Source organism: Diplotaxodon limnothrissa, linkage group LG16 (assembly GCF_057381915.1).
Source record: "Diplotaxodon limnothrissa isolate DT_005_m linkage group LG16, D_limnothrissa_male_GT1.1, whole genome shotgun sequence".
Lineage (NCBI taxonomy): Eukaryota > Metazoa > Chordata > Actinopteri > Cichliformes > Cichlidae > Diplotaxodon > Diplotaxodon limnothrissa.
The window spans coordinates 19,788,861-19,811,191 of NC_140611.1; the positions used below are offsets into that span (position 1 = coordinate 19,788,861).

A 22,331-nucleotide genomic window follows, 5' to 3' on the forward strand; every position below is an offset into this window, starting at 1 on the left:
AATGCCACATATGGTACAATTGTATATATATTTCATTTGAGCTTGTTTTTTTTTTTTTTTTTTTCTTTGGTCGGAAGAGAGCAGAGCGGGAGGTGAGGGTGGGGGAAAAGGGTTTCTATTACAACAGCATATTATGGGAAACTACCTTTGAATGTTGTTGAAAAAGTAATAAAAATATTTAAAACAAAACACTGATTCAGCAACCCAGGACCATGACAATTACAAATGTTCATAGCAAAACTAGGTAAGCATATTCTTACTGTTATAACAAACATAACTTTTTAACAAATCTGTATTTTTATTGCAGCGAACAGGTAAGGTTAAAGTTTAACACTCACTTTTGAGATTTGCAGACAACATGAAAAAACGGGGATCCAAACACTGTCTCGCAGCCTTTTCTATTAAAATACCACATGTAGCACTAAATCCGGTATCTGAACATAGTGAAATGTCTTCATTTGTAACATATTTATGGCTGTGATGAACCAGCATCTCTCTCATGTGTTCTACTACGTGTGACATGACGGTCATGAGTCTGCACACAGACGTCGTGTCGATGGCGCTGTGGTGAGGTCAGAATAACTAAGAGCTGATTACCCTCAAAACTGAGACTTTTTTTTCTGATTGTAAACAGCCTTGAAAGTTAAATGTTGCTACCAGGGGCGTCATAGTGGAAGCAAAAGTGATGCAGATAAAGACACCCAAGGAGCCAAAGGAAGGAGGCAGCCGCAGGTCTCTCTCTCAAGGATGTAACACAAGATGAGCTCATACAGTGGCAATTAAACGTTATTAAAACAGCAAATATATTTTATCGGTGTGGTCAACACGTTCTCACTCCCAACTCGTCAAACGTGTGACGCATGGTCAGGCTCCCTCTGCTGCACTTATGGACGCGCAGGGTACCCCCCTCGCGTCGGGAATTGACGTGAAGGGTCCTCCGATTGAAGAGATTGCCGCGGAAGAGCCTGTTGTCCGTATATTTCCGAAATCACATTGTAGTGACGTATACTGAACACAATAAATTATATAATGTAAACAACTACCTGAAAAACAGGTAGAACGATACTTTTGTATGGTTTATTGCATTTATGGAGGGAGTGATGTATGCTGGGTAATGGCACAGCTAGCTACTGGGTGACTTTATTCACCCACTTCGGCTGTTATCAGTCCATACAATGGGCGTTATTGGCACAAATCAGTCCCATAGATATGGGCCATCTCCTGCTAGATTGTTCAGAAGGTTGTTCTCATCCATCCAGATGGAGGATCACTAACAGGAGCGTGGAAGACTCCAGAATCCACTCTGGCTGGAATCCGGTGGATATGCAGTGTTTACAGGTAAGACCATTTACACGGACAGCATTTATAGAATGACTATTAAAAGGCAGCGAGTGTCAGTAATGTTAATGTGGTTATGTTAGTAATACACAGAGTGCTAATATAACAGCTTTAAGATGCATTTGTAGATATTATTACGTGTTTTACCGTCTTTATGGTGCTAGCTTAAAGTTACGGTGTAAACGTTATTCTCCCTCCTCGCGCTCACAGACACATAACGTGTATGGCAGTCCATTCTCCCTGCAGCACGGACTACACTGCCCACGATGCTACATTCTTTAGAGCTATGCTTGTAGCATTCTGCCCGTTAGCTTAGCACAACAACAACGAAAAGGCGCTCTCTCTCACCCAGGAAACACACAATCGCAGAGAGAGAGAGAGAGCGTCGCCCTGTAACCATGGCAACCGTAACGCTGCCGCCTGGAACAACAGCACGTAGCTGTCAAACAAAACCCAAACAGTCCTGACCCGTGACAATATGAAACAGGAAAGTACCGCCGTGTAATCCATTTATTTCAACAAAGTAACTGTATTCTGAATACCACCTTTTTAAACGTTAACTGTAACGGAATACAGTTACTCATATTTTGTATTTTAAATACGTAACGGCGGTACATGTATTCCGTTACTCCCCAACACTGCAAACAACGCTTTGAACAACGGTCACCGAAGTGAATACGTTTCACCTTCAACACATTAAGCACCCACTGAACATTTACGGACAATTCTAGCTAACACAACGCGGACAAACAGAATGGTCTTTTACTGCTTTGGCACTTTAAAGTGGTCTTTACGCGTTGGCTTCGGCGTGTCTGTTAGCTGGATTAGCCGACTAGCTTATAACAATACTAAACGAAATTCAGCTCCAATCCTTACGGAAATACAGAGCAGATACCTCGCCACACACATTCAGTTGCCATATAAGCGGAGGGTGAGTAAACTTACCTGTGAATACTCCGAGTTAACCTTACAGACTCTGTGATGCTGCTGTGGGTCTTGTTGCTAACGCTAGGTAGTGCGTGTGTGTGTAACTACGGTGGACTCGCAACAACGGAGCTAGCTGTCGGATAATTCAGCTATGCGCATGCGCCGCATACTTTACACGAATCACACACGCCTCACTCTTCTGCTTTTAGGTTTACGATGCTGCAACCAACCAAAACACTTTGTTGTCCAGCAGGTATCGGTTTTCATGGACTTTACAAGTTAATATTCCCCACTGACTCTATAAAAGTCACGTTTTCTGCAGTCACTCACCCAGTAATACTTCCATGATGGCTTTTAAGAACTTTGTCGAAACAAACAAACAAACAAACAAACAAAATCACATTTATAATTTATTTCAAAACGTATACAGGTTTCTGGTTTAGTGTGAGCCCATTCATCCTAATGTCTCAGTCTCTTTGGTGGGCTTGGTGAAGGCATTCATTATTCAACTAGTGGTTTTCTTTTTGTTACTTTTTCATTAAACACAACACAAACAACATGTCAGTGTGTATATTTTGCACCAAATTTTGATTCCGGGTTCAAATCAGTCATTAAAATTCAGCTAAAGAAGAACATTTCTTTCAATCCCAAAAAGGTTACGTTAGGAGCGTAAAATTTATTCTCTTTTTACAACTGTTTGCATCGCTGACTGTTTTTAGCTTTCGAACAGCTTTTTGAAGGCTGAGCTGATCTCCTGGATCATGTCTGACGTGGTGGTGGACCTGCCGTGCCGCTGGAATGCTTGACTGTTGCACTGCCTGGTGAGCGAACAAGCACCAAATGCAGCAACCACTGATGGATTCATACTATAGGGGAGCAAAGGGAAAGAAGAAGGGGAAAAAAAAAAGAGAATATACATCCAAATAAAGTGAACACGTACATTTCTCTGTGCAACATCACACTTTATGCATTCATTACATAGGAAAAGCCAAAAAATCATCGAGAGAAGTGGTTAGAACGTTTGGTGATAATTTTTATACACTCTCAGCATGTAAATCAGTGCACTCTGTAGGTAATGTGTGTAAATATATTTAAAAAAAACAATTTTTTATCCATTGAGCCCTGAAAAGCTTGGCCTATACATTCATTCAAACATAGCTCACTCCTTGGCGGCCGCTTATCGGGGCCTGGAACCTGGGGCTCGCTCGGTCCACTTCGAAGGTGGGGTGCCCCCGGCCTCTCGGCCTGGGGCTCGGTCACTCAGGCACAGCTGGCTGCCGGCGGAGCTCACGGGCGCGTCACTGCAACTCCCCCTAGCTTCTGCTCCGCGGCTGCTGAGTGAACCCTCATCTGGGACTCTCCTCAGCTCTTACTGGGACAGTGGCGCGGCTGCCCCTCTGTTGGTCTTCCATGGTCTCTTGTGTTCTGGGGGCCTCTGGATATCTGGAGTTTTGATCTCCTCCATACCTGCTTCATACCCTGGAGGACGGGGCTGTGGCCCCTCCACACTCCCTAGCAGATCGTTACATGGAGAAACCTTTGGAATACAAGCACGCTGATCCACACAGGTATGCACACGGGTGTTCACTGCTCGTAGACTTAAATTACACCTTTCTTGGCCGCTACTTCGAAGCACAACTGTCCTGCGTGCTGCACAACAACATTGAATATTTAGTATTTACTGCTGTTTACACTTAGCTAGATTAATGCGATGGTGTTGTGTTTAGTATGTTGCTTTGTTTTTTTTGTTTTTTTGCTTGTTTTCTATTCTTCTCTCAACAGGTGATCCAGGAGATTTTTACTTTTTTTTCTCCCCCCCTTTCTCACTGTCCCTCTCCCCTTCTGTTTTTCCTTTCCTTCCTCTTTCTTTTCCTATCCCTCACGCATGTCTGTCCCGTCTGTAACATCTGAAAATAAAATATAATAAATAATAAAAACAAAGATCGACCAAATGGACCAATACGGCAATGCCACGATGATCCATTTGGCAAAGTAAATCCATTGGGTATCCTTGTTGGTCTTCAGACAACAATTCTGATGGCTAAAGAACCAAATGGGACAGGCAAAAAAAAAAAAAAAAAAAAAAAAACATAGCACAAAAAGCAAAAATCATGCCTTCACCTTCTGATCATTCCTGCTGTGGAAGCAGCATGGGCCCAGTGTGCCAGCACTCCCATAGATCCAGAAAGGAGATCCCCCTGTCCACCGCATCGTCTCCCGCTGCCTTCTAAATTGCATGAGTACACTACAAACAGCAGCACACGACACAGCGTCACAAAAGGAGCTCCGAAGCATCTGAGAATAAACAGAGTGAACGATCAGCCGGAAGAAATTAAAGCACGTTCTGTTTGATGCCAACCTTTGCTGCCATCTGTGATGAAATCCTGCTCCCCCTTCAGCACCAAGGTGAGGTTGCCCATAGCTACACTGAGCTGCATGACGCTCCGCTGATAATCACTGCTGTCCATGGGCTCATGGTGCTAATGCACACAGACAACGTAAAAAGACACACATCAGCATAGAAGATCACATGTTATTTGCTGTCAACTAGTGAGTGGGACTGAATTGTGCCAAGAAACTTACCAATGCCTCATACAATCGAGTGAATTCCATGAAGTTAGGCGTAAGGATGCCCTTCTGGTACCCTTGGATAACAGATGGTTGCTGTGTAACCAGCCATAATCCATCCTGTTAAGAATGATCACACACACTATGTATGACTTAGCAAATGAAACACCTTCCGCTCCACATCTGGGACTTTATTTTATCAAGACTTACTGCATCAATGACTATGGGGATATCTCTTGCTTTCGACTTCTCAATGACCTCCTGAAATAGAGAGAGAGAGAGAGCACAGGGTCTGTCTTTAATAAGCCTTCCGTTGGGGTGGGGGGAAAAAAAGAAGAAGTAATTTATCAGCCACCAGTAACACTTGTGCTATAACAAGTGCTAGCAATAAGACTAGTCTGCCATGCTTATGCAGAAGTATCTAGCAGAGTAGCCGAGACTGTGTTAAGCGCAAGGAAGAATGAATGTGCTCCACGTGCCTTTGCTGTTTTCAATAATAAGTCTTCTCTTCCTAAGCCTGGTCCCACCACAAGTCCGTGTAGTCTTGGAAGCCATTTTTCTATTTCTTCCACTGCGTTAGGACTGTCCCTTCATTCACACACATACACACAGATTGTCAGACATGCTGGAATGCACAATTAATCCCAAATTTTCCAATTAGTTTGCAAGGAAAACACACACACACACACACAAAGTGAAGACTGATAACACTGTAACGGGTCTCTGAAGTGAGCAAACACAAATAGAAAGCAGTCGATGTTAATGTTTTCTGTAAGTGCCTCTTGTAGAGAAATGAGCCTTTTAACATTTTTTTGCTATAACAAGCTAATAATGGCTTTCTAAGAGCACACTGGCACAGGCTCACCAAACTGAAACGCAGTCATTAATGTTACTGTAAGGTTCCCAAGCCGCTCCAGCCACGACAAGTAAGCGTGAGCTGTGAAGGTTTGTACTGTCACACTGACAGAATACCCAGAATTATGACACTACCTGTTCATGATCTGACAAATGTCAGAAATTTAAATATTTAGGACAGTGATTACAGAATCATTGTGAGAAAGCAGCGTGTTAATTATAACACGCAACGTTTAATACAACGGAGTAGAGTGATGATAGTGAAATGCAGAATTTGGCTCCAAATAACATTACAACTCACAACAAAAAAAGAAAACGTGCGCAACTATTTATTTTGAAAATCTTATGCCTCGCCACAAAGCCTGGGTAAACTTTGATGTTTTTGCTTGCAATTACACACTGTGTAACATTTGTGAATGCATCCAAATACCAGTGCATAATGCTAATAAATACACACCATTGCACTCTCAATGATCCAACTGCTACCAGCTACTTCAAATACTACAGAAAGATTATTATTGGCTCTGTACTTACAGAACTGGATGGACTATGAGCTCAGGGCTGTATGATTTGATTACAACTGCAGCATCTTTGGTGCAGAACACGTGAGACAAGTCAGCCCCCTGGAGATGAGAAAAAAAATGTATATACAATATACAATTAGAAAAAAAAATTAAAAAATGAATGGACAAAATTGATAGTCAAGCTTTACTGCCTACCACTTTTAAAGCAGAGATGGCAGCAAAGTAAGGAGCTCCAGTGTAGCTTTAGAGATTAGAGATGAAGAGAAATTAGGGCAAATGTTCCACTGAATTTGTTTTTTTCTTTTAAATCATGCAGGAATCTTTTATGCAACATACTCTTGACATCCTCCAATGATCCCAATACGTCCATCTTGTCCCTTGTGTTTTTTGGATGTCAGCGGAGGGACTATGTTCTTTACCAGTGGCAGGATGTCATCCTCCATACCTCTGTGCGACGTGGAGCCCAAACCGTAGAAGCGCTCAAAAACTGAGGAGATAAACAAAGTGAGAGTGTTCAGCGTACGAGCTAGTTTCAAACCACTGTGGTCGACAACAAAAACACACTAACACGATCCAAAATAAGAATAATAACTGAGTGTGATCTTTCACGTTACAGCTAATCTGCCTTCAGGTTTCTCTCCACATCAAGGCTTCACGCGTAGCGCCGGAACTAAATACCTAACGCCTGAGGGTCTGCGCTCAGAAATGGATTCTGCTGTGTGAGAGAGTCTGTCTGGGGCGAAGGGCGTTTGGGATGACCGGAGTGGCCACGTGTATGCGACGGGGAGGTACTGGAAATGACCGGAGCGCGGCCAGGATTCGCCGTCTTGGACGGAGCGGATGCTGAGCCGGAGGAGGAGATGCTGGCGAACATCTGACCAAGCATCTGAAGCATCTGCAGTTCCCGGGCATGCTCAGCTTCCCGGCGCCGGTCTTCTGCTTGCAAGCGCTGCTCCTCCATCCGGTAGAAGTTGTCCTCGGCTTGGGCGCTCTGCTCCAGGAACTGCTCCATCAGCTTCTCCATGGGGAAATTGGCGCGTCGCTTCCTGGGCCGTTTGGGCGCTCTGGCTGACAAACAGCTGGCCGACTGGCTGCTGTTAGGCGGCTTCGCACAAGTCCCTGAAGTGGAGAAGGGTGTGACATTATGTTAGCACACATACTCGAGTCACACTCGAGGCACTGAAACATGATAAAGCCACGAAAAAGTGATAGTGGATAAGGTTGGACTCACCATTATTCCCCACTGTCACTTTAACCGGAATGGGGATGGGAACAGTTGGGTATTCCAACTTGACTTCAGTCTCAGCGGGATAAGGACACTCCCCTGTGCTCTCAGAGTAAGCATCCTGAGCATCTTCCCCATCCTCCTCCGGGCCATCGACGGCCTCCTCTCCTCCCGCACCGCTGTCTATAAACTCCTGGGCGTCCAGACTCGGCCGGTTACTCAAAATCCTCTCCATGGTGTCATAAAACTTGCAGATCTTGTGATACTGCCCATTATTCCGCAGATTGCCCTCCTTCGCCAACAAGTACTGCCTCTTGAGGCTCTTGATCCGCACCCTACACTGCTCGGGCGTCCTTTCAAACCCCATGGCTCCCAGCCTCCGGGAGACGTCGCGGTACACGAAGCTGTTTCGGAAGTTTCCATCCAGCGCCGCCTGGATGTCCTGCTCTCCCCAGATGTTCAGCAGCGTCCTCGTCTCCACGTCCGACCAGAGGAAGCCCCGCGTTGTGTTCGCTTGCATAGCTGATCCAAAACAGGCCGTCTCCCGGCGTAACCTCCACCCCCGGGGAATAAGTTGATTGGAGATGTTGACACTGCGGATTATGACGGCCGTTTGCTCTGGGTCTCTGCGCTCAGCCGCATCAATGCCGCGGACCACCGTCAGCCCAAACAACGACAAACGGCCATTTCGCTAGCTCAGAAGGACCAGCCGGGGTAATAATTTTGGTCTTAAACTTGAAGATCATCACAACGTGTGCAGGTCAAACTATTTGTTAGCTAGCTAAAAGCCTAGCCTTCTGTGTTTATCTCATTCGTGTCGTCAAAATGCGTAGCTCTGGGATAAACCGACAGGAGATCGGCTACAAGAGCCGTTTTCAAGCGGTAACACTACATCGAGTAAATGTCCAAACTGACCTCTGATCAGTCCTTTGAGGTTAACTTCACCTTTCTCCGCCTGGTCCCCCGCCCCGCGAACTTATTTCTGCGGGGTCCTAGAGACCCACCTCACCTCAACAACGAGCCAAACTGTCAGCTGCTCGGCCAACACGGAGAGCACTGGACGACTCTAACGGCTCACCTAACGTTACAGTCTAAAGCTAAGTTTTAATGAAGTAAAACTTTGAGATAACGTCAGTCTCTTTTACCTTTCTCGTTTAAACAGGCCAAGGCGGCGATAAGCGACAGTGCAACTGGGATCGAGCAAAAAGCGAGCGCTTGAATCTGTTGAGGCATGCTGTCATTGTTTGTCTGACTGCAGTCACCCACTCTCGGAGCTTTATCACGGGCTGCACAGCCCTCTGTGGCACTCAGCTGTCCTTACCTAAACTGGAGCTGCGCTTCAACGCCGACAAGTGAACGCAAGTTAGCCTGATCATGAGGCGCCCTATAACCCAGCGCAGTACTACAGGAAGCGTGTGATGCCTTTAAAGGCTGCTCGGACACTCCTACATCCAAGTGGGCTGAGGGTGAAATCTGCTGTCGACGAGCCATCAAACCGGAAGCAGGTTTAAGCATGCGCTGCTTCAGCAGGGCCGGATTCTGAGACAAGCCCTCCTCCATAATAAAATGAAGCACACATCAAAATACACACAGAAGAGTAATAAGGTGCAGATGTTTTTAAGTTTATTTGCAGTTTTCATCTATTTGTGCTGATTTTAAGTTTTTTTTTCAGCCATATTGCAAGTATAACCGTCTGTTTGCCTCTGTTTTTAGAAGTTTTGTATTTTTTAATACTCATTATTCAACCCCTCTGCCATAAAGAACTCTTCAGGAGGTCAGTCCTACTATGCACTATGAAAGTGTAGAGGTGGTAACAGGCGAACACACGTGAACTGTCAGGCACGAGATTCCATACACACATAATTTTAGAAGCATGTCAAAAAAAATATTTTACGTAGAAAGTGTAGCCTATTTTTATTTATCAAGTCTTCATTTAAATTAAATTAAAATATTTTGTAACTGTAACTGTTTATCTAACTTTCTTCTAGTTATTGTTATATTTATTGTGAATAGATCACATGTTTCGATCGAAGCAGAAACATGATTGTTGAATACTTTTTACTTTCTTACAAATATCAGTCTACATTTTAGGCAGGCCATTGGCATAAAGTGAATGAATATTTATTTCTCAGCTAATAATTATAATCATCATCATCATCATCATCATCATGTTTTTGGTCCAGATTTTAAAGACCACATTGGCATTTTTTAGCCATTTGTCTCAGCCTGACAACAAAAAAATATTTTTTAATCCTCCAAACTAACAGAAAAACACAATTAAGCGACACGTATACCACTAAGAGAGCGTAAAATCCCAGAAGAATGTGTGTTATGCTTAGTTTGAAAACTAATACCCGCCCACCGACTAATTACAAATCGGAATTAGAGACAGTTTTACTTTTCTCCCTGGGTTTTGTCTGGTAGGCATAAAACAACTTCAGGCTTGACCACTCAAATCACACTTAAGCCTTGGAGACTGCTACTAACACCACACTAAAGGCATAAATATAACCATAAGGAATGCTTTGAGGAGAGGTATATTATGTAATATTTGCTGTCAGTGCATTTTAATGAAAGAAGAAGAAGAAAATCAGACAGGGGTCTTTGTAGTTTCAATGCAACTCTGTCCCTTTTTTTTGTCATTGTGTGGAAAATTGTCCTACTCAAAAGGCTGCCCTCAATCTTTTTTAATAATACCAATATTGACTAAGTAGTTTTTATTTATGATTATTTCCCAGCAGCATATACAGCCTATACACTTAAACTTATTTGACTTAGGCACAGTTATTATTATTATTATTATTATTATTATTATTTTGTTCCCACTGTCCACTAGAGGCCGCCCACGTCCTCCACCTGGAAGACACGGTTCAGAGCAAATTCTCCTCGTTGGTCTGCGGCTCGTCATCTACTTCCTGTTTTACCTCAGTGACTTTTTGAAGTTCGGACTTGGACAGCAGATTTGAGAATGAGCTAACACCGGATAGACACGTTATCAGAAGTGAACTTTCGTTCAGAAAATGACGTTTGTCAGAGGAATTCGCGACCAGCCTGCGGTGTTTTTCACGAGTTAGAGCGCGTCTTCGCTCCGAGCGTCAGAGAAATAAAATAGCGGGACCCGAACAAGACAGCGTCATGCCCGAGGTGTCGAAGATGAAGAGGCCTGACGTCAAGGTTGTTCTCCTGGGAGACATGAACGTGGGGAAGACGTCGCTGCTCCACAGGTACATGGAGAGGAAGTTCAAAGAGACCGTCAGCACCGTCGGAGGGGCATTTTTCCTCAAACAATGGGGACCTTACAATATCTCAATATGGGACACAGCTGGTAATCCATCCTTTACTCTACCCTCTTTCCCCAATGTTTACTCTAGACTCTTAACGTGCCTTCTTCCGGTGGTTCAGTGCCTTTGTTTACCTGATAAGGAATGATCCGTTCATCTGAGGTAATCACTGCCATGTGACCTCTCTGTCTGTTCAGACGGCCTAAGCTTTTAGTCTGACTTTTATTCGCTTTAGTCACTTTTTAAAAATATTTCCAGAGTCGATCTTATCGTAAAAGCTGACCGAGTTCCTCAAAAATAAGCATGGTATTTATTGATCTGTGGGTAGATAGGAAATAAGTGGAGTTTTCATTTGGTCTGCATGGAAAAAAGTCCGTTTCACTTCCCCTTCAAGGGACTACTTTAATATTTAAAGAAAATACGACTTTTAAGTGACATATTAAAGAGATTTCTACCATTTAAAAAAAAAAAAAAGTCAAGATAAGGAGTATTTCATGTTACAGTACAATCATGATGCGTTACTCACTATTATGATGTTATCACAATACTGCACTGTAAGCATGATGTATTAAAAGCGACACCAGGATATCTTTGCAGTTAGTTGGGCTCAAGGGAGAAAAATGCTTCGGGGAAAAAAAAAACTAAAAGTAGGGATTAATTTCTCATTTATTCATTTATTTGAGAATCTCAACCACGAGGAATCCTGAAGAAGTAACTTTCGTATATATGGTCCCACCAACATCAGAAACACGGACATCTGTTCTGGGTATTATGCAGTATTAACGGTAATTGTGACATAAAGATCTGTCAGTCAGCTATTCTGGAAAACAAACCAGTTTTTCGTCTTTCTTTCTTTTTGATAAGTGGGCTTTCAAAGAGCAAGAGAATATCAGTTTTAGTTTGTTATCATCACAGGTAATGGCAGATATTTTAGTCATGAAGAATCAAAAGTGTATTAATAATGAATGTAACTGATTAAAGTAACACACACAAAAACTCCCCCACAAAAAACAACTTCTCTCTTTAAAACTCAAAGGTGCTGCCAGAAAATCACCCACTATGCAGACAAACACCCCCTGGACAAACCCCACATGTTTTTACATGCTGGCCTTTGTCCTAATTTACCGAAAATGCTCCATTTCTTAAATCAGTTCCCATGTTCACCTCCTTTGTGCTGAACAAGGAAAGAAGCATGTTTTGTCTTGACTTGTGTTGCTCAATTTGTGCAAGTGTGACCCGATAGAGAAATATCATCTGGGTACTTCTGCAGAAATGGTCACATGTATTTGTACGAGGCTTCAGAAAATACAACCACTGCTTTTCTGATTTGGTGGAAAAGTGTGAATAAATTTGGAGCCCCTAAAACTAGACTGTGTGTGTTCAATTGTGCTTTGGGCTCCAGTGCTTAGTGTATTTTTCTTTATTTTTTTTAATAGTAATTTTTTACCAGAAAATTAAACTTTACATTTTATATGAAGAATGTCAAACTTATTTTACATTGATTTTAGCTGGGCAAGACCAGTGAAACTCCCTTTTCTGTCAGTGTAAAGAAGTTTAAGTTTACATTACTGAGCTATTTTAACATAAGAACAAGAACTGTGATTTTTTTTTTTTTTTTTGGGGGGGGGGGGGGAATTCTCAGTTTTTCTGTTTGATTAAAAAATGCTGCTTTGGGCTTAAATTATAAGAAATAAATGTGTGAAATTATAGAAAAAACTCCATTAGCTCAGTGTGCAGACTAATGGACACTGTAATTAGAAAATTAGAAAAAATTTTGTTAATTGATAATTTATTTTTTTAACGCAACATGAAAATATGAAATTAGTATAGTAAATATTGAAAAAAAAAACCTATAGCTTTCTAGTATTTCATTGTTTATCTATTACTTACTTCCATTGGTGTAGTATGAATCGTCATGGGAACGTCTTTTCTTTACAGTAGGAAAAGCTGAAAAAAGAATTCTAAAGTCTACAATTTATGTCATCCTTCAAAATTTCAAAAGCCGTTCAATAGGCCACATTGGAGTGTTTTGCAGGCTGATTCTGGACCTTGAGCCTTATGTTTGGCACCCCTGTTTTACATGTTATGTGTCTGAAATTGTTCACTTATTGGACAAACAGCCACTGAAGTTTTGATTTGAAATCAAAAGGAAAGTTTTTATTGTGACTCTGTAACCTGAAAATGAAAGTATTATTAGTACAACTCCAACAGTTTTCCTGCTGACTAAACTAAAATGATTACTGATTGAGTTAAATGTAGGTCAGTCATTATATTTCTGTCTGTGCAGTGAAATATAGGTCAGTTCTTCAGTTATTTGTCCTTTAATAATGCACCAAGTGAATAACGCCCTTCATTATAGAGGGTTTCTCATAGGCAGAGCCAGCTTGTTTTTTCTCTGTGATATTGAATATTGTCTCACAGTGTATTCAGATAAACTCATTTGGCCTTTTCTGTTGGTCGTGACAGGAACAATCCAGTAACTGCTGGTGAATAAGCTCGGTGCTGACTGTATTCAAGTGTTGTGTAAACAAGAATTAGGGCAAACCTTCTTAGGCAAATATGTACTTCACAGAAATGGAGCTGGTGAACCATCGAGATAAGGAAAGTCTGGCCATGTCACCAGTGAGCCATTTCCTGGCTGTGTTCCCCAACTCCACAACCTCTGTGTCAAGTCCCTGTTGAGTGCAGTTAGCGCTGAGTCGTTTCAGTTGTTGCCGATATTTCGGTATACACCACAAAGCTGTGATAGTGTGGAAGTCTTGAGTGCTGTTGTTCTTATTTTTGTTAATCCGTGAAACTCTAAGCTGGCTGCTTCTTTACTAGTCTTTTCAGTTACATTCTGTTGTGCGGGCCTTCATGCTGTCGGGCCTCTTCCTCTTAAAAGTCACATGATGAAGTTATGACAGGAGGAATTGAGTCCCCGTGCTTTAACATGTCTTTTCCAAAGTTACATGTAGCAGTATTTTCCCAGAGAAGCAGGGGTGCTGAGTAAGTTGTTGTACATTCCTGCCACTTGAGCTGACGAAATAAAAAAGAAATTTCTTTATTTGTCAATGAGAAGGGGGGTGAAAAAAAAGTACCGTTTGCTGCTTTTCTTTTTCATATACGAGTCTGTCATCAGTATCTTTAAATGATGGCTAGGGAAAACAAACTAATAAATCATCAATCACTTGATAAAAAACACAGCAGATGCATAAATACTGCTTCCAGGTTTTGTATAGCAAAGTAAGCACACTAACAAAACAGCTTTGCTATAAATCTGTCTTTGTGAGGGTTAGCATGTTCAGTTATTTCCTGGAATGGATTGACAAAGGCTGCAAAGCACGGTGGTTAACACTTTCACCTCAAAGCAACAGCAAGGAGGTCTGCATGTTCTCACCGTGTCTGCGTGGGCGGTTTTTTAGCCCCGCGGTCAACATGCGACTTGTCCAGGATCTACCCTGCGCTCTCGCCTGTGATAGCTGGGATGGGCTCAAGCCTCACTGTGACCCTGAACTGGATAAGCAGAAAAGATGGATGAATGGGTTTGATTGGGGCACTTCCTGTTCTTGATGGTAACTTTTAAGGCAGTAGATTGTGGTGGTGTTGAAGTGCAGCATTTGCCTTCAGCAGCATTACATTCCAGACCGTTTAAATCCACCCACTCCTGTCAGTTGACTGATTGGCATTCTAATATAAAACGACTGTTTGTGAATGGAAAACCATACACACACACGCGCACACACACACACACACACACACACACACAAAAACTGGTCTCAGCGATCTTTTTAAGAGGAGTTTGGGATTAATACCTTTGTCAAACATTGAACTTACGACGCAGCCTGGCTTTGGTTGCCTTGTCATATTCCATCTTATACAAACATATTTTTTATGTCGAAGTACTGCAGAACCACACTGTTTAGCTCGGGTGTCATCTGTTTACTTTCCCCCCTCACTTGTTTACAACTATCAGAGGGAGAGAGAGGGGGCTGCAGTTATCCTTGAACCACTAACTGCCGTTCTGCCATAACAAAATAAGAATAATATGTTCAATCAAATATTAATTATGCAAGTTCATTGATGTTTAAACATCTAGTTACGTACATCTTACTAGTCTCTAGTAATGAAGTTAAATTCAGTTTTATTTATATAGCGCCAAATCCCAACAGTCGCCTCAAGTTTCATTATATCCTAAGGTAAAGACTCAACAATAATATGAAGAAAACCACAACAATTAGTCGACCTCCTGCCCTTAAATTGTGGGTTAGGCTAGAAGGAAATATGAAAAGCTGCAACATGCAACAACAACAAACATCCCAAAATATCTCAGTGCACTCACTTGTAAAACAGTGCCCCCCGGTGGGGAAAGTTTTTGTTAAAGTCTGTAGAGGTTAAAGTGCACTGGATTCACACAATGCGCCCTTTCAAGCATTCTGCATATTTCAATAACAAAGATTGTTTCTGTTTTCAAACTGCTGACTGTCACACAATGTCTTTCCGTTGCTCGTACAGAAAATCTTTTTTCCTTTTTTTTAAAAAATGAGTGCTCGTGGTGAGTCGGTACTCACTCTTTTGACCTGCCTTTGTCTCCTCAGGCCGGGAACAGTTCCACGGTCTGGGATCCATGTACTGTCGAGGTGCAGCCGCAGTCATCCTCACTTACGACGTCACCAACTGGCAGAGCCTAGCTGAGCTGGAGGAGCGCTTCCTGTCCCTGACTGACACCGCTAACCATGACTGCATCTACGCCTTAGTGGGAAACAAGGCGGATCTCACAGACTCCAAAGCCCAGCTATGCCACGACTCAGATGGCCTAGTCAAGGACCGAACTGAGTGCAACCAGGAGTGCGAGGTGCTGTCTGGTTGTCCCACGCCGCCGGCCTCCCCTACATCCCTACCTGGCGTGATGCTTCGCAAGCAGGTGATCAATGAGGATGCAGTGGCTCTTTATGGGAGAATACTGCGCTATAAGGGCCTGGAGGAAAAGAACAGCTTGCCAGCAGAGAAGATGTGCTTCGAGACGAGTGCCAAGACCGGCTATAACGTGGACACCCTGTTTGAGACGCTGTTTGATCTGGTGCTGCCTTCCATTCTAAGGAAGAGGCAAGAGAATCAGAAATCTCCTACTGTGGATCTAGAGGAATGCAGGATGGTCGGCAGCAAGAAGGGAAGATCTGGCTGCTGTTAGGGGCCAAAGAGAGGTGAGGAAGAGGAGGCGGAGGCCACCTGTAGGCTCATTTTTAACCAAAGGCAATCACCAGGATAGTCTGATGACCAAATGCATACTGTGATGGTACTTTTCCTTTCTTTTTTCTTTTTTTCCCCCTCTTGCCTTAACTGAGACCAAACCGTGTTAATGACCTCTTGGTAAAACACAAATCTACACTTCTGATGCTGTGAAGATCATAGTGTCCAGAGAGATTTTTCCCATGTTTCTTTGTAAGGAAGGGACATAAAATGCACGGCGCATTATCACTCTTTGTTTCTGAAACTTTCCACTTTAATGACTCGAACTGCACTAATAGCCCAAACGTGCTCGTGAGGACAGACATCACTGCCGTTTGTCAGCGTTTCGCTACCAGAATTTCACGCACATGTAACAGCACTAATTAGTTAGGCTGCACGTTGCACTGTTTATGATGAATTTTAAGGTTTTATTAATCAGACTTTAAAGTTCTGTCACTGTTGAAACTGATCTTTATATTTTATCTGCACTTTTTGGAACTTTTCGATGAGTGTATTTAAAAATAAATAAATAAATAAATAAAAATACAGGTGTTTGAATTTTTAAGCATTCTGTCGTAATAAAGATTTTTTTATTTTGCACTTTGCAGTCTGCTTTGTGAGATTCAGAAGGACAATGACACACAAGTGTAACAAACAACATTTAATCTTTCCGATCCGATGAAATAATCATGTTATAAAAACACTATAATTATATTACAATTATATCAGATGTTGTCAGTATTTTTCTGGTCTAATAATTATTTCTTAAGAAGTGCATGTAGATGAAATAGAATCTTTTCTAAATTCTGTGAAACGCTCCTATCTAACAAAGGGTCAGTGACAGGAGCAAGGATCGGCTATGGTCAGACCTCTGTGTTTACATTCTGTCCTGATGGCGTAATCCAGAGGCTAAAAGTGTAAAGGAAAATGATGTAAGTAGTACTAGATTGGATATACATTTAAAAAACTTGCAGGGATGGGGTCAAGTTCATTCAGATAGTAAAAACGGTATCAGTGCATTGTACGAACGCGTCAGGAAAAGTTACGTGGCTCTGCAGAAGTTGACAAAAGCAAGCTAACAGTGCATGGTAATTTTATAAAACTCGGCTTTGTAAGAGTAACTGAAAAGAAGCAGGATAACCCTTTCAAAAGTATCTACAAACACGTGTTCATGAGCTCCAATGAAACCCTTCTCACCTTCATGTGGCTGAAAAGCAGTGTTAGTGTCTTTATGTCGGGCTTTAAATCCTAAACAATAAGAGCATGTAGTTAAACTAAGCATTGCATACATATGTGCATCTTTGGTTCAGCTGTAGTGTATGGTCTCTGATAGTTAACAATGTGTCATAGTAACTGAGGTAATAAGTTAAAAAATGAAGCACCAAACTACATTTAACACAAAGATGATGTTTCTCCACAATACTGCCGTTCTCACCGCCTCTTCTTATTTATCTACAGTGTAACTCAAAGCTCGAGGCATCTCAATCATCAGTCATTGCATATCTGAGCTCTGCAGCTCAGGGAAACAAGTTTCCCCATTGACAGTGATCTACATTTTCTGGATCCCCTGTTATCTGATCGGTTTTAGTATTTTACTGTCAATGTGAAGTCTGCTGTTGAGTCTTTCACAAGTTCTTCATGCAGACCTGGCAACGGCTGATGCGTGACAGGAGCTGGCCTGCTTTTAGCGTCTCTGATGACGGCTCAGAGTGGAACTGCTGATCTATGGAGGTTAGCCAGAAGCTCTGCTTGTTAGCAAAGTAGTGGCAAGTGCCTTTGGCCCCGTTGCACTCGATGAATGGTGTTGTGCGGAAGTCCTCCAGGCACGAACCGGGCGACGACAAGGACTGACCTCCGCCTTCGTTTCCCGCTGCGGTGTGCTGCAAGGACAAAGGTGAAAGGAAATTTTAATCAGGCAGATGAGAAGTCGAGTTGAACAATTGAAAATGTGTTTTCTCTGTCAGCAAATCCAATAATATTAAAATAAAGTCAACCAATACAATTGTTTTGGGGCCAGGGCTGATACTAACACCAGTTACTGGGAAAATAATTATGTGTATTTCTGTAGAAGTAGGACAAGATATACATCAATCTGTTCTGTTAAAAATATTTCCTACATATTCTGACTTTTAATTATAGAATTTAAACATATATTGGAAACTCTGATTTCTTGTCATATGTGAAGAATGGGGCCATAATTCAGAAAATAAACATCCTGCTGCTTTTAATAAGACTTAAAACTAGAAATTCAGACCATGAATGTAACAGAAATATTTACTAAGGTCAAAGTTCACACTTTTCTGCACAATTTGACTTCTTTATGCTGGCTATTAGAAAAAAATGCATGTTGGTTGCAAGATGGTTTAGGAATTGGATTTATGGTTCAGAAAGCCACATGCTACTCTACAACTATGCTACTTCTCTGTCTGCATATTATCCCAGACACACACACTGTAAATCAGACTTCTGGAACCTGAACCTGAAACTCACCATGAGGAAGGAGTAGCCAATCCACAAGCTGCGCCAGCCTGCAGGACACTGTGGGATGGTGATGTCCTGACTGTGCACTGCTATTGCAACTGATGGAGCTTCACACACTGAGCAGCGGCTGATGTATGGTTTTATGCCGCCCTGCTCGACAGGCATCATAGGAAGCGGGGCAGTTGTTGACAGCCAGTAGGATTTGTCATTTCTGCTGGCGTAGTAACAAATGTCTCCTGGATTGCAGTAGAGGAAGGGCATGGTGCTGAACTTTGAGAGGCAGGAGCCTGCCAAACCTTGAAAAAACAGAAAATACAAACACTTTATAAAAATTACAGGAATTTCTGGCTCCTTTGAAGAAAAATGTAAAGAAATTAAATCACTAAATATCACACAAGTGAAAAAAAAATCAAGCTATTACATATTATATAAATATATAAATTTACGAACTTGTCATGTATAATAAGAAGATGGTATTTTTTTCTTCTTTGAAAGGTTCTGTCTGTGTGGTACACTTTAAATCTGCTAAATAAAACTATTTAAAGTAATCTGACAGAATCTGTTGGTCAACATTTTAAAAGCAGCCTTAAAATAATCAAGAGGTTCATTTCTATCATGCAACACCATCAGGAAGTTACAAATAGTGAAACATTGCTTCTGCGTGACAGTGACCACAAACATGCAGCCGCAGTTGTAAAGAACAACATTCAGCACGAAGAAGCAAGTAAAACTTTAACACACATTAACACATGTAGAGTAATTTTCACACTTAGGATGACTTACCAAGGTCCTGGTTGTGGGCCTTTTCCTGGCCCTCGAGGTACAGCAAGCTGTAGCCATCCCACAGTTTAGCCATACCCACGGGACACATGGGTATCTGATCGGACTGACTGTGTTTCACCAGCAAGTAACCCACACTGACACTGCGGCCAGGCATGCCAGGTAAACCGGAAATTCCCGGGTTACCGTGGTGACCTAATGAGGAATGAGGAGTTCATTCGGTGGTCTTATAACCTACTGAGGTGATGCATTCACATACTCAGTATACCTGAATCATTCAGTATTTCATATATGGCCTCAAGACCTGTTAACTATCTACTCTATGATATTACGATAATCCAATCAGACATTTGACATTTTTTCACTAAATCAACACTCACACAATGTTATAGTTCACACCTACTTTAAATCTTTTAATCCAGGTTTTATTAAGCTAATTCCAAAATACCAGAGTATCAGACGCACCTTCCATGCCCTGTAGACCAGGGTGGCCAATTTGTCCACCTTCGCCACGCAATCCAGGGATTCCCGGTCTACCACTGATCCCTGGCATTCCTTTTTGTCCAATGGGTCCCACGAACCCTGTACAGAAACAATATCTATATGTATTAATTGGGCCCGACAATTTTTAGGAATGGTCAACAGCAAAAGTTTTACAATAACTAACCTTGATCTCCAGGAAGACCTTGTGCACCTGGGTCCCCTATATACCCCTTGGGACCTCGGATACCCTGTGGTCCAGGAAGTCCCCTCTCTCCTGGAATTCTGATGGAAACTGGAGGAGGACCCTGGTTTCCTGGAGGCCCAGGAAGACCTGGAAAACAGATCATATAACAGTGAAGACAAAAAGAAAACGAGCATACATGTACCCACACAGGGTATGATACCTAGAGGTCAGTCAGTATATTATGACTCTATAATTAACCTGGAAGTCCAGTGCTTCCTTTTGGACCGACTGGCCCTCTTTGTCCCTTTACACCAGTCTTGCCAGGTAATCCCATGAATCCTTGCTCTCCTTTCATTCCTGTAACAAAAAAAGCAGATGAAATTAATCATCATAATATGCCTTAGCAGGACCGTATGGGGCATCTTTGGCACAATCTTTTTGTAACTTAAGCTTCTTTGTGTGATTTTTAGGTAATTCAACAGTATTTCTTTGACCTAAATTACTAGTAAGAAGTCTACCGTCCCAAAAAACTGATAGTCATGTGAAAAAGAAACTTTTCACAGGAGTGCTGTGAGCACCATTACTGCTTCCATAGGAATTAGGAGGGTAAGTAGCAAATGCACTTGATTAACTGATCACCGGGGAGTGTGACCACCTCTAAAAAGCAGACATTTAGGCAGTTTGCTGGAATGGAGTTTGAGTTAACACAATCTTCCCAGGAGTGGGCATCCCTGCAACTTTATCCTGTTTCAGACTGTGCAATGCTTAGAGAAACTCCAAAAAAACAAGACTACATCTCAGACCTCATTTAGCAAGCTAAATGTTAAAGTTAATGGCAGAATAATTAGAAAAAGACTGCACTAGTATGACTTGTTTGGTTGCCAGAGAAAAATTATTTTCTCTAAGAACATCACCATATGACTTAGGTTTGCAAATTTACCTCTGAATGCACACAAGACTTCCGGAACAATGTCCTTTGGACAGCTAAACCCAAAGTGGAAGTGTTTGGCCATAATGCACGGCACCACATTTGGTGATAACCTAACCCAGCATATCAACAAACACCTCATACCCACTGTTAATCACAGTGGTGGAGGGGTGAGGATTTTGGCTTGTTTTGCAGCCATGACGCCCTGTTACTTTTCAGTCACTGAACTCCTCTGTGTACCAAAGTATTCTAGAGTCCAATGTGATGCCATCCGCCTACCAGCTAAAACTTGGTTGAAAGTGGGACATGCAATAGGACAATATCCCAAGCAAACCAGTAAAGCTACAGCAGAATAACTAAAAAAAAGAAAGAAAAGAATCAAGGTGATAAGTTGGCAACACAAATGGAGAGCTTTGCATTAATGAATACCTGCAAACCTGAATGAACTGAAGCAACGTAAAGAAGAAGGGGCCAAAAGTCATCCACAGCAATGTGTGAGACTGATATAGTTGCACAGACAAAACTGTACTGTTGTGACAAACTCTAGAAATTAAATAATACTGTTGCAATTCCATTAGCTGATTATTTGACCATGTACACTCATGCAGTACTAATTTAAACACAGTTAAATGTTTTAATTTAATCCGTACCTTTCTTCCCAGAAATACCATTTGACCCTATGTATCCAACTGGACCTTGATCTCCTTTAATTCCTTTCCTTCCTGGGAATCCAGGAAAGCCATTTATTCCTGTTACACCCTGCTCTCCTGGGGGAGCGTCCACACCAGAAAGACCTCTGTTTCCAGTGAAACCTGGAAAATACGTCAATACGGGTTAATAAATACAGATAAATTGAAGACAAAGCATCCCAGTGTACTGGTGTGAAATAACAATGGTTTCCTTTCACAAAACTGAATCTTTTTTACCTTGGTATCCTTTAGGTCCAGCAAAGCCAGAGTCCCCAAGGGGTCCCCTTCTGTCTGAGGTCCCACTTAATCCTGGGGGGCCACGGAATCCTGGTGGGCCAGGTTGTCCTTGATCACCTGAATGGATGAAACATGGGATTGTGTCAGCTTTAAGAAAGTTGAATTGTATTACAAATGGGTCTTATTAATGCATGGCGGTAGAGACTAACCATGAGGTCCCTGGAAGCCTTTCGAACCCAGTGCACCTGGAGAACCTGGCTGGTTATTAGGGTCACCGCTGTCTCCCTTCTGTCCTTTAATTCCCGTCTCCCCAGCAGGTCCAGTGATGTTTGGACCTGATGGAAAAAGCCAGGAAATGTGGGGTTACTAAAGTTTTTGCAACACAGAAAAAGCAAGACATATCTTTCATTCTGTTTAGGCTGGATTTAATTGTTGCTTTAATGTCTATGAATACACAACCAATGAAAGACAAAGACACATTTTGATATTATGTTTAGAGTCTAACCCCCAGCTTGTGATGCTATTTTTTGCTATTTTGGATGTTCTTTATCCACTATCCTTTGTGTATCTGAAGTAGTGGTTGACCTTTATTTTGAAATATTAGTGGTATATTCCAGTAGAGG

At 42.0% G+C, this 22,331-nt stretch overlaps 3 protein-coding genes across 9 annotated transcripts in view; 1 reads left to right on the plus strand and 2 right to left on the minus strand.

Annotated features, from left to right (window-relative positions):
* Positions 1-2,695: 2,695 nt before the first annotated feature.
* LOC146616063 (ATP-dependent (S)-NAD(P)H-hydrate dehydratase-like) lies at positions 2,696-8,964 on the minus strand. Of its 6 annotated transcripts, none has more exons than XM_085374499.1 (12): positions 8,759-8,964; positions 7,444-7,959; positions 6,891-7,331; positions 6,549-6,699; positions 6,408-6,453; positions 6,223-6,311; positions 5,313-5,421; positions 5,044-5,094; positions 4,849-4,953; positions 4,625-4,745; positions 4,387-4,510; positions 2,696-3,131 (listed from the first exon to the last, which is right to left on the minus strand). In XM_085374499.1, exons 1-12 carry the CDS (start codon positions 8,811-8,813, stop codon positions 2,981-2,983), a joined length of 1,959 nt encoding a protein of 652 aa, XP_085230625.1. In that variant the 5' UTR covers positions 8,814-8,964; the 3' UTR covers positions 2,696-2,980. The 6 variants fall into 6 exon arrangements, with proteins under 6 accessions (XP_085230625.1, XP_085230624.1, XP_085230621.1 ...); XM_085374498.1 differs by lacking the exon at positions 8,759-8,964 and adding an exon at positions 8,585-8,732 and having other exon boundaries at positions 7,444-8,075; XM_085374495.1 differs by lacking the exon at positions 8,759-8,964 and having other exon boundaries at positions 7,444-8,109.
* A 1,375-nt stretch (positions 8,965-10,339) lies between these two features.
* On the plus strand, positions 10,340-16,465 carry rab20 (RAB20, member RAS oncogene family). Its single transcript, XM_085374500.1, has 2 exons — positions 10,340-10,762; positions 15,296-16,465. Exons 1-2 carry the CDS (start codon positions 10,573-10,575, stop codon positions 15,886-15,888), a joined length of 783 nt encoding a protein of 260 aa, XP_085230626.1. The 5' UTR covers positions 10,340-10,572; the 3' UTR covers positions 15,889-16,465.
* Positions 16,466-16,528: 63 nt separating this feature from the next.
* The window catches only part of col4a2 (collagen, type IV, alpha 2), a 64,398-nt gene continuing 58,595 nt past the window's right edge, over positions 16,529-22,331 (minus strand). For both annotated transcript variants that reach the window (XM_085375129.1, XM_085375128.1), the window contains 9 exons: positions 21,918-22,043; positions 21,709-21,825; positions 21,433-21,594; positions 20,113-20,211; positions 19,855-20,001; positions 19,653-19,769; positions 19,191-19,382; positions 18,417-18,703; positions 16,529-17,806 (listed from right to left, as the gene is read on the minus strand). In XM_085375129.1, coding sequence (XP_085231255.1) covers positions 17,552-17,806; positions 18,417-18,703; positions 19,191-19,382; positions 19,653-19,769; positions 19,855-20,001; positions 20,113-20,211; positions 21,433-21,594; positions 21,709-21,825; positions 21,918-22,043 — 1,502 coding nt within the window. In that variant the 3' untranslated portion in view covers positions 16,529-17,551. The remainder of the gene's footprint in view (positions 17,807-18,416; positions 18,704-19,190; positions 19,383-19,652; positions 19,770-19,854; positions 20,002-20,112; positions 20,212-21,432; positions 21,595-21,708; positions 21,826-21,917; positions 22,044-22,331) is intronic.

Excerpts from the sequence above, each read along its gene's own strand:
- LOC146616063 (XM_085374498.1), bottom strand. The coding sequence starts at position 8,670 with ATGCCTCAACAGATTCAAGCGCTCGCTTTTTGCTCGATCCCAGTTGCA. Across the intron at positions 6,312-6,407 it reads CCATCTCTGCTTTAAAAGTG|GGGGCTGACTTGTCTCACGT; the intron begins GTAGGCAGTAAA and ends TCTCATCTCCAG. Across the intron at positions 4,746-4,848 it reads CTCGATTGTATGAGGCATTG|CACCATGAGCCCATGGACAG; the intron begins GTAAGTTTCTTG and ends TGTGTGCATTAG.
- rab20 (XM_085374500.1), top strand. The coding sequence starts at position 10,573 with ATGCCCGAGGTGTCGAAGATGAAGAGGCCTGACGTCAAGGTTGTTCTC. Across the intron at positions 10,763-15,295 it reads CTCAATATGGGACACAGCTG|GCCGGGAACAGTTCCACGGT; the intron begins GTAATCCATCCT and ends TTGTCTCCTCAG.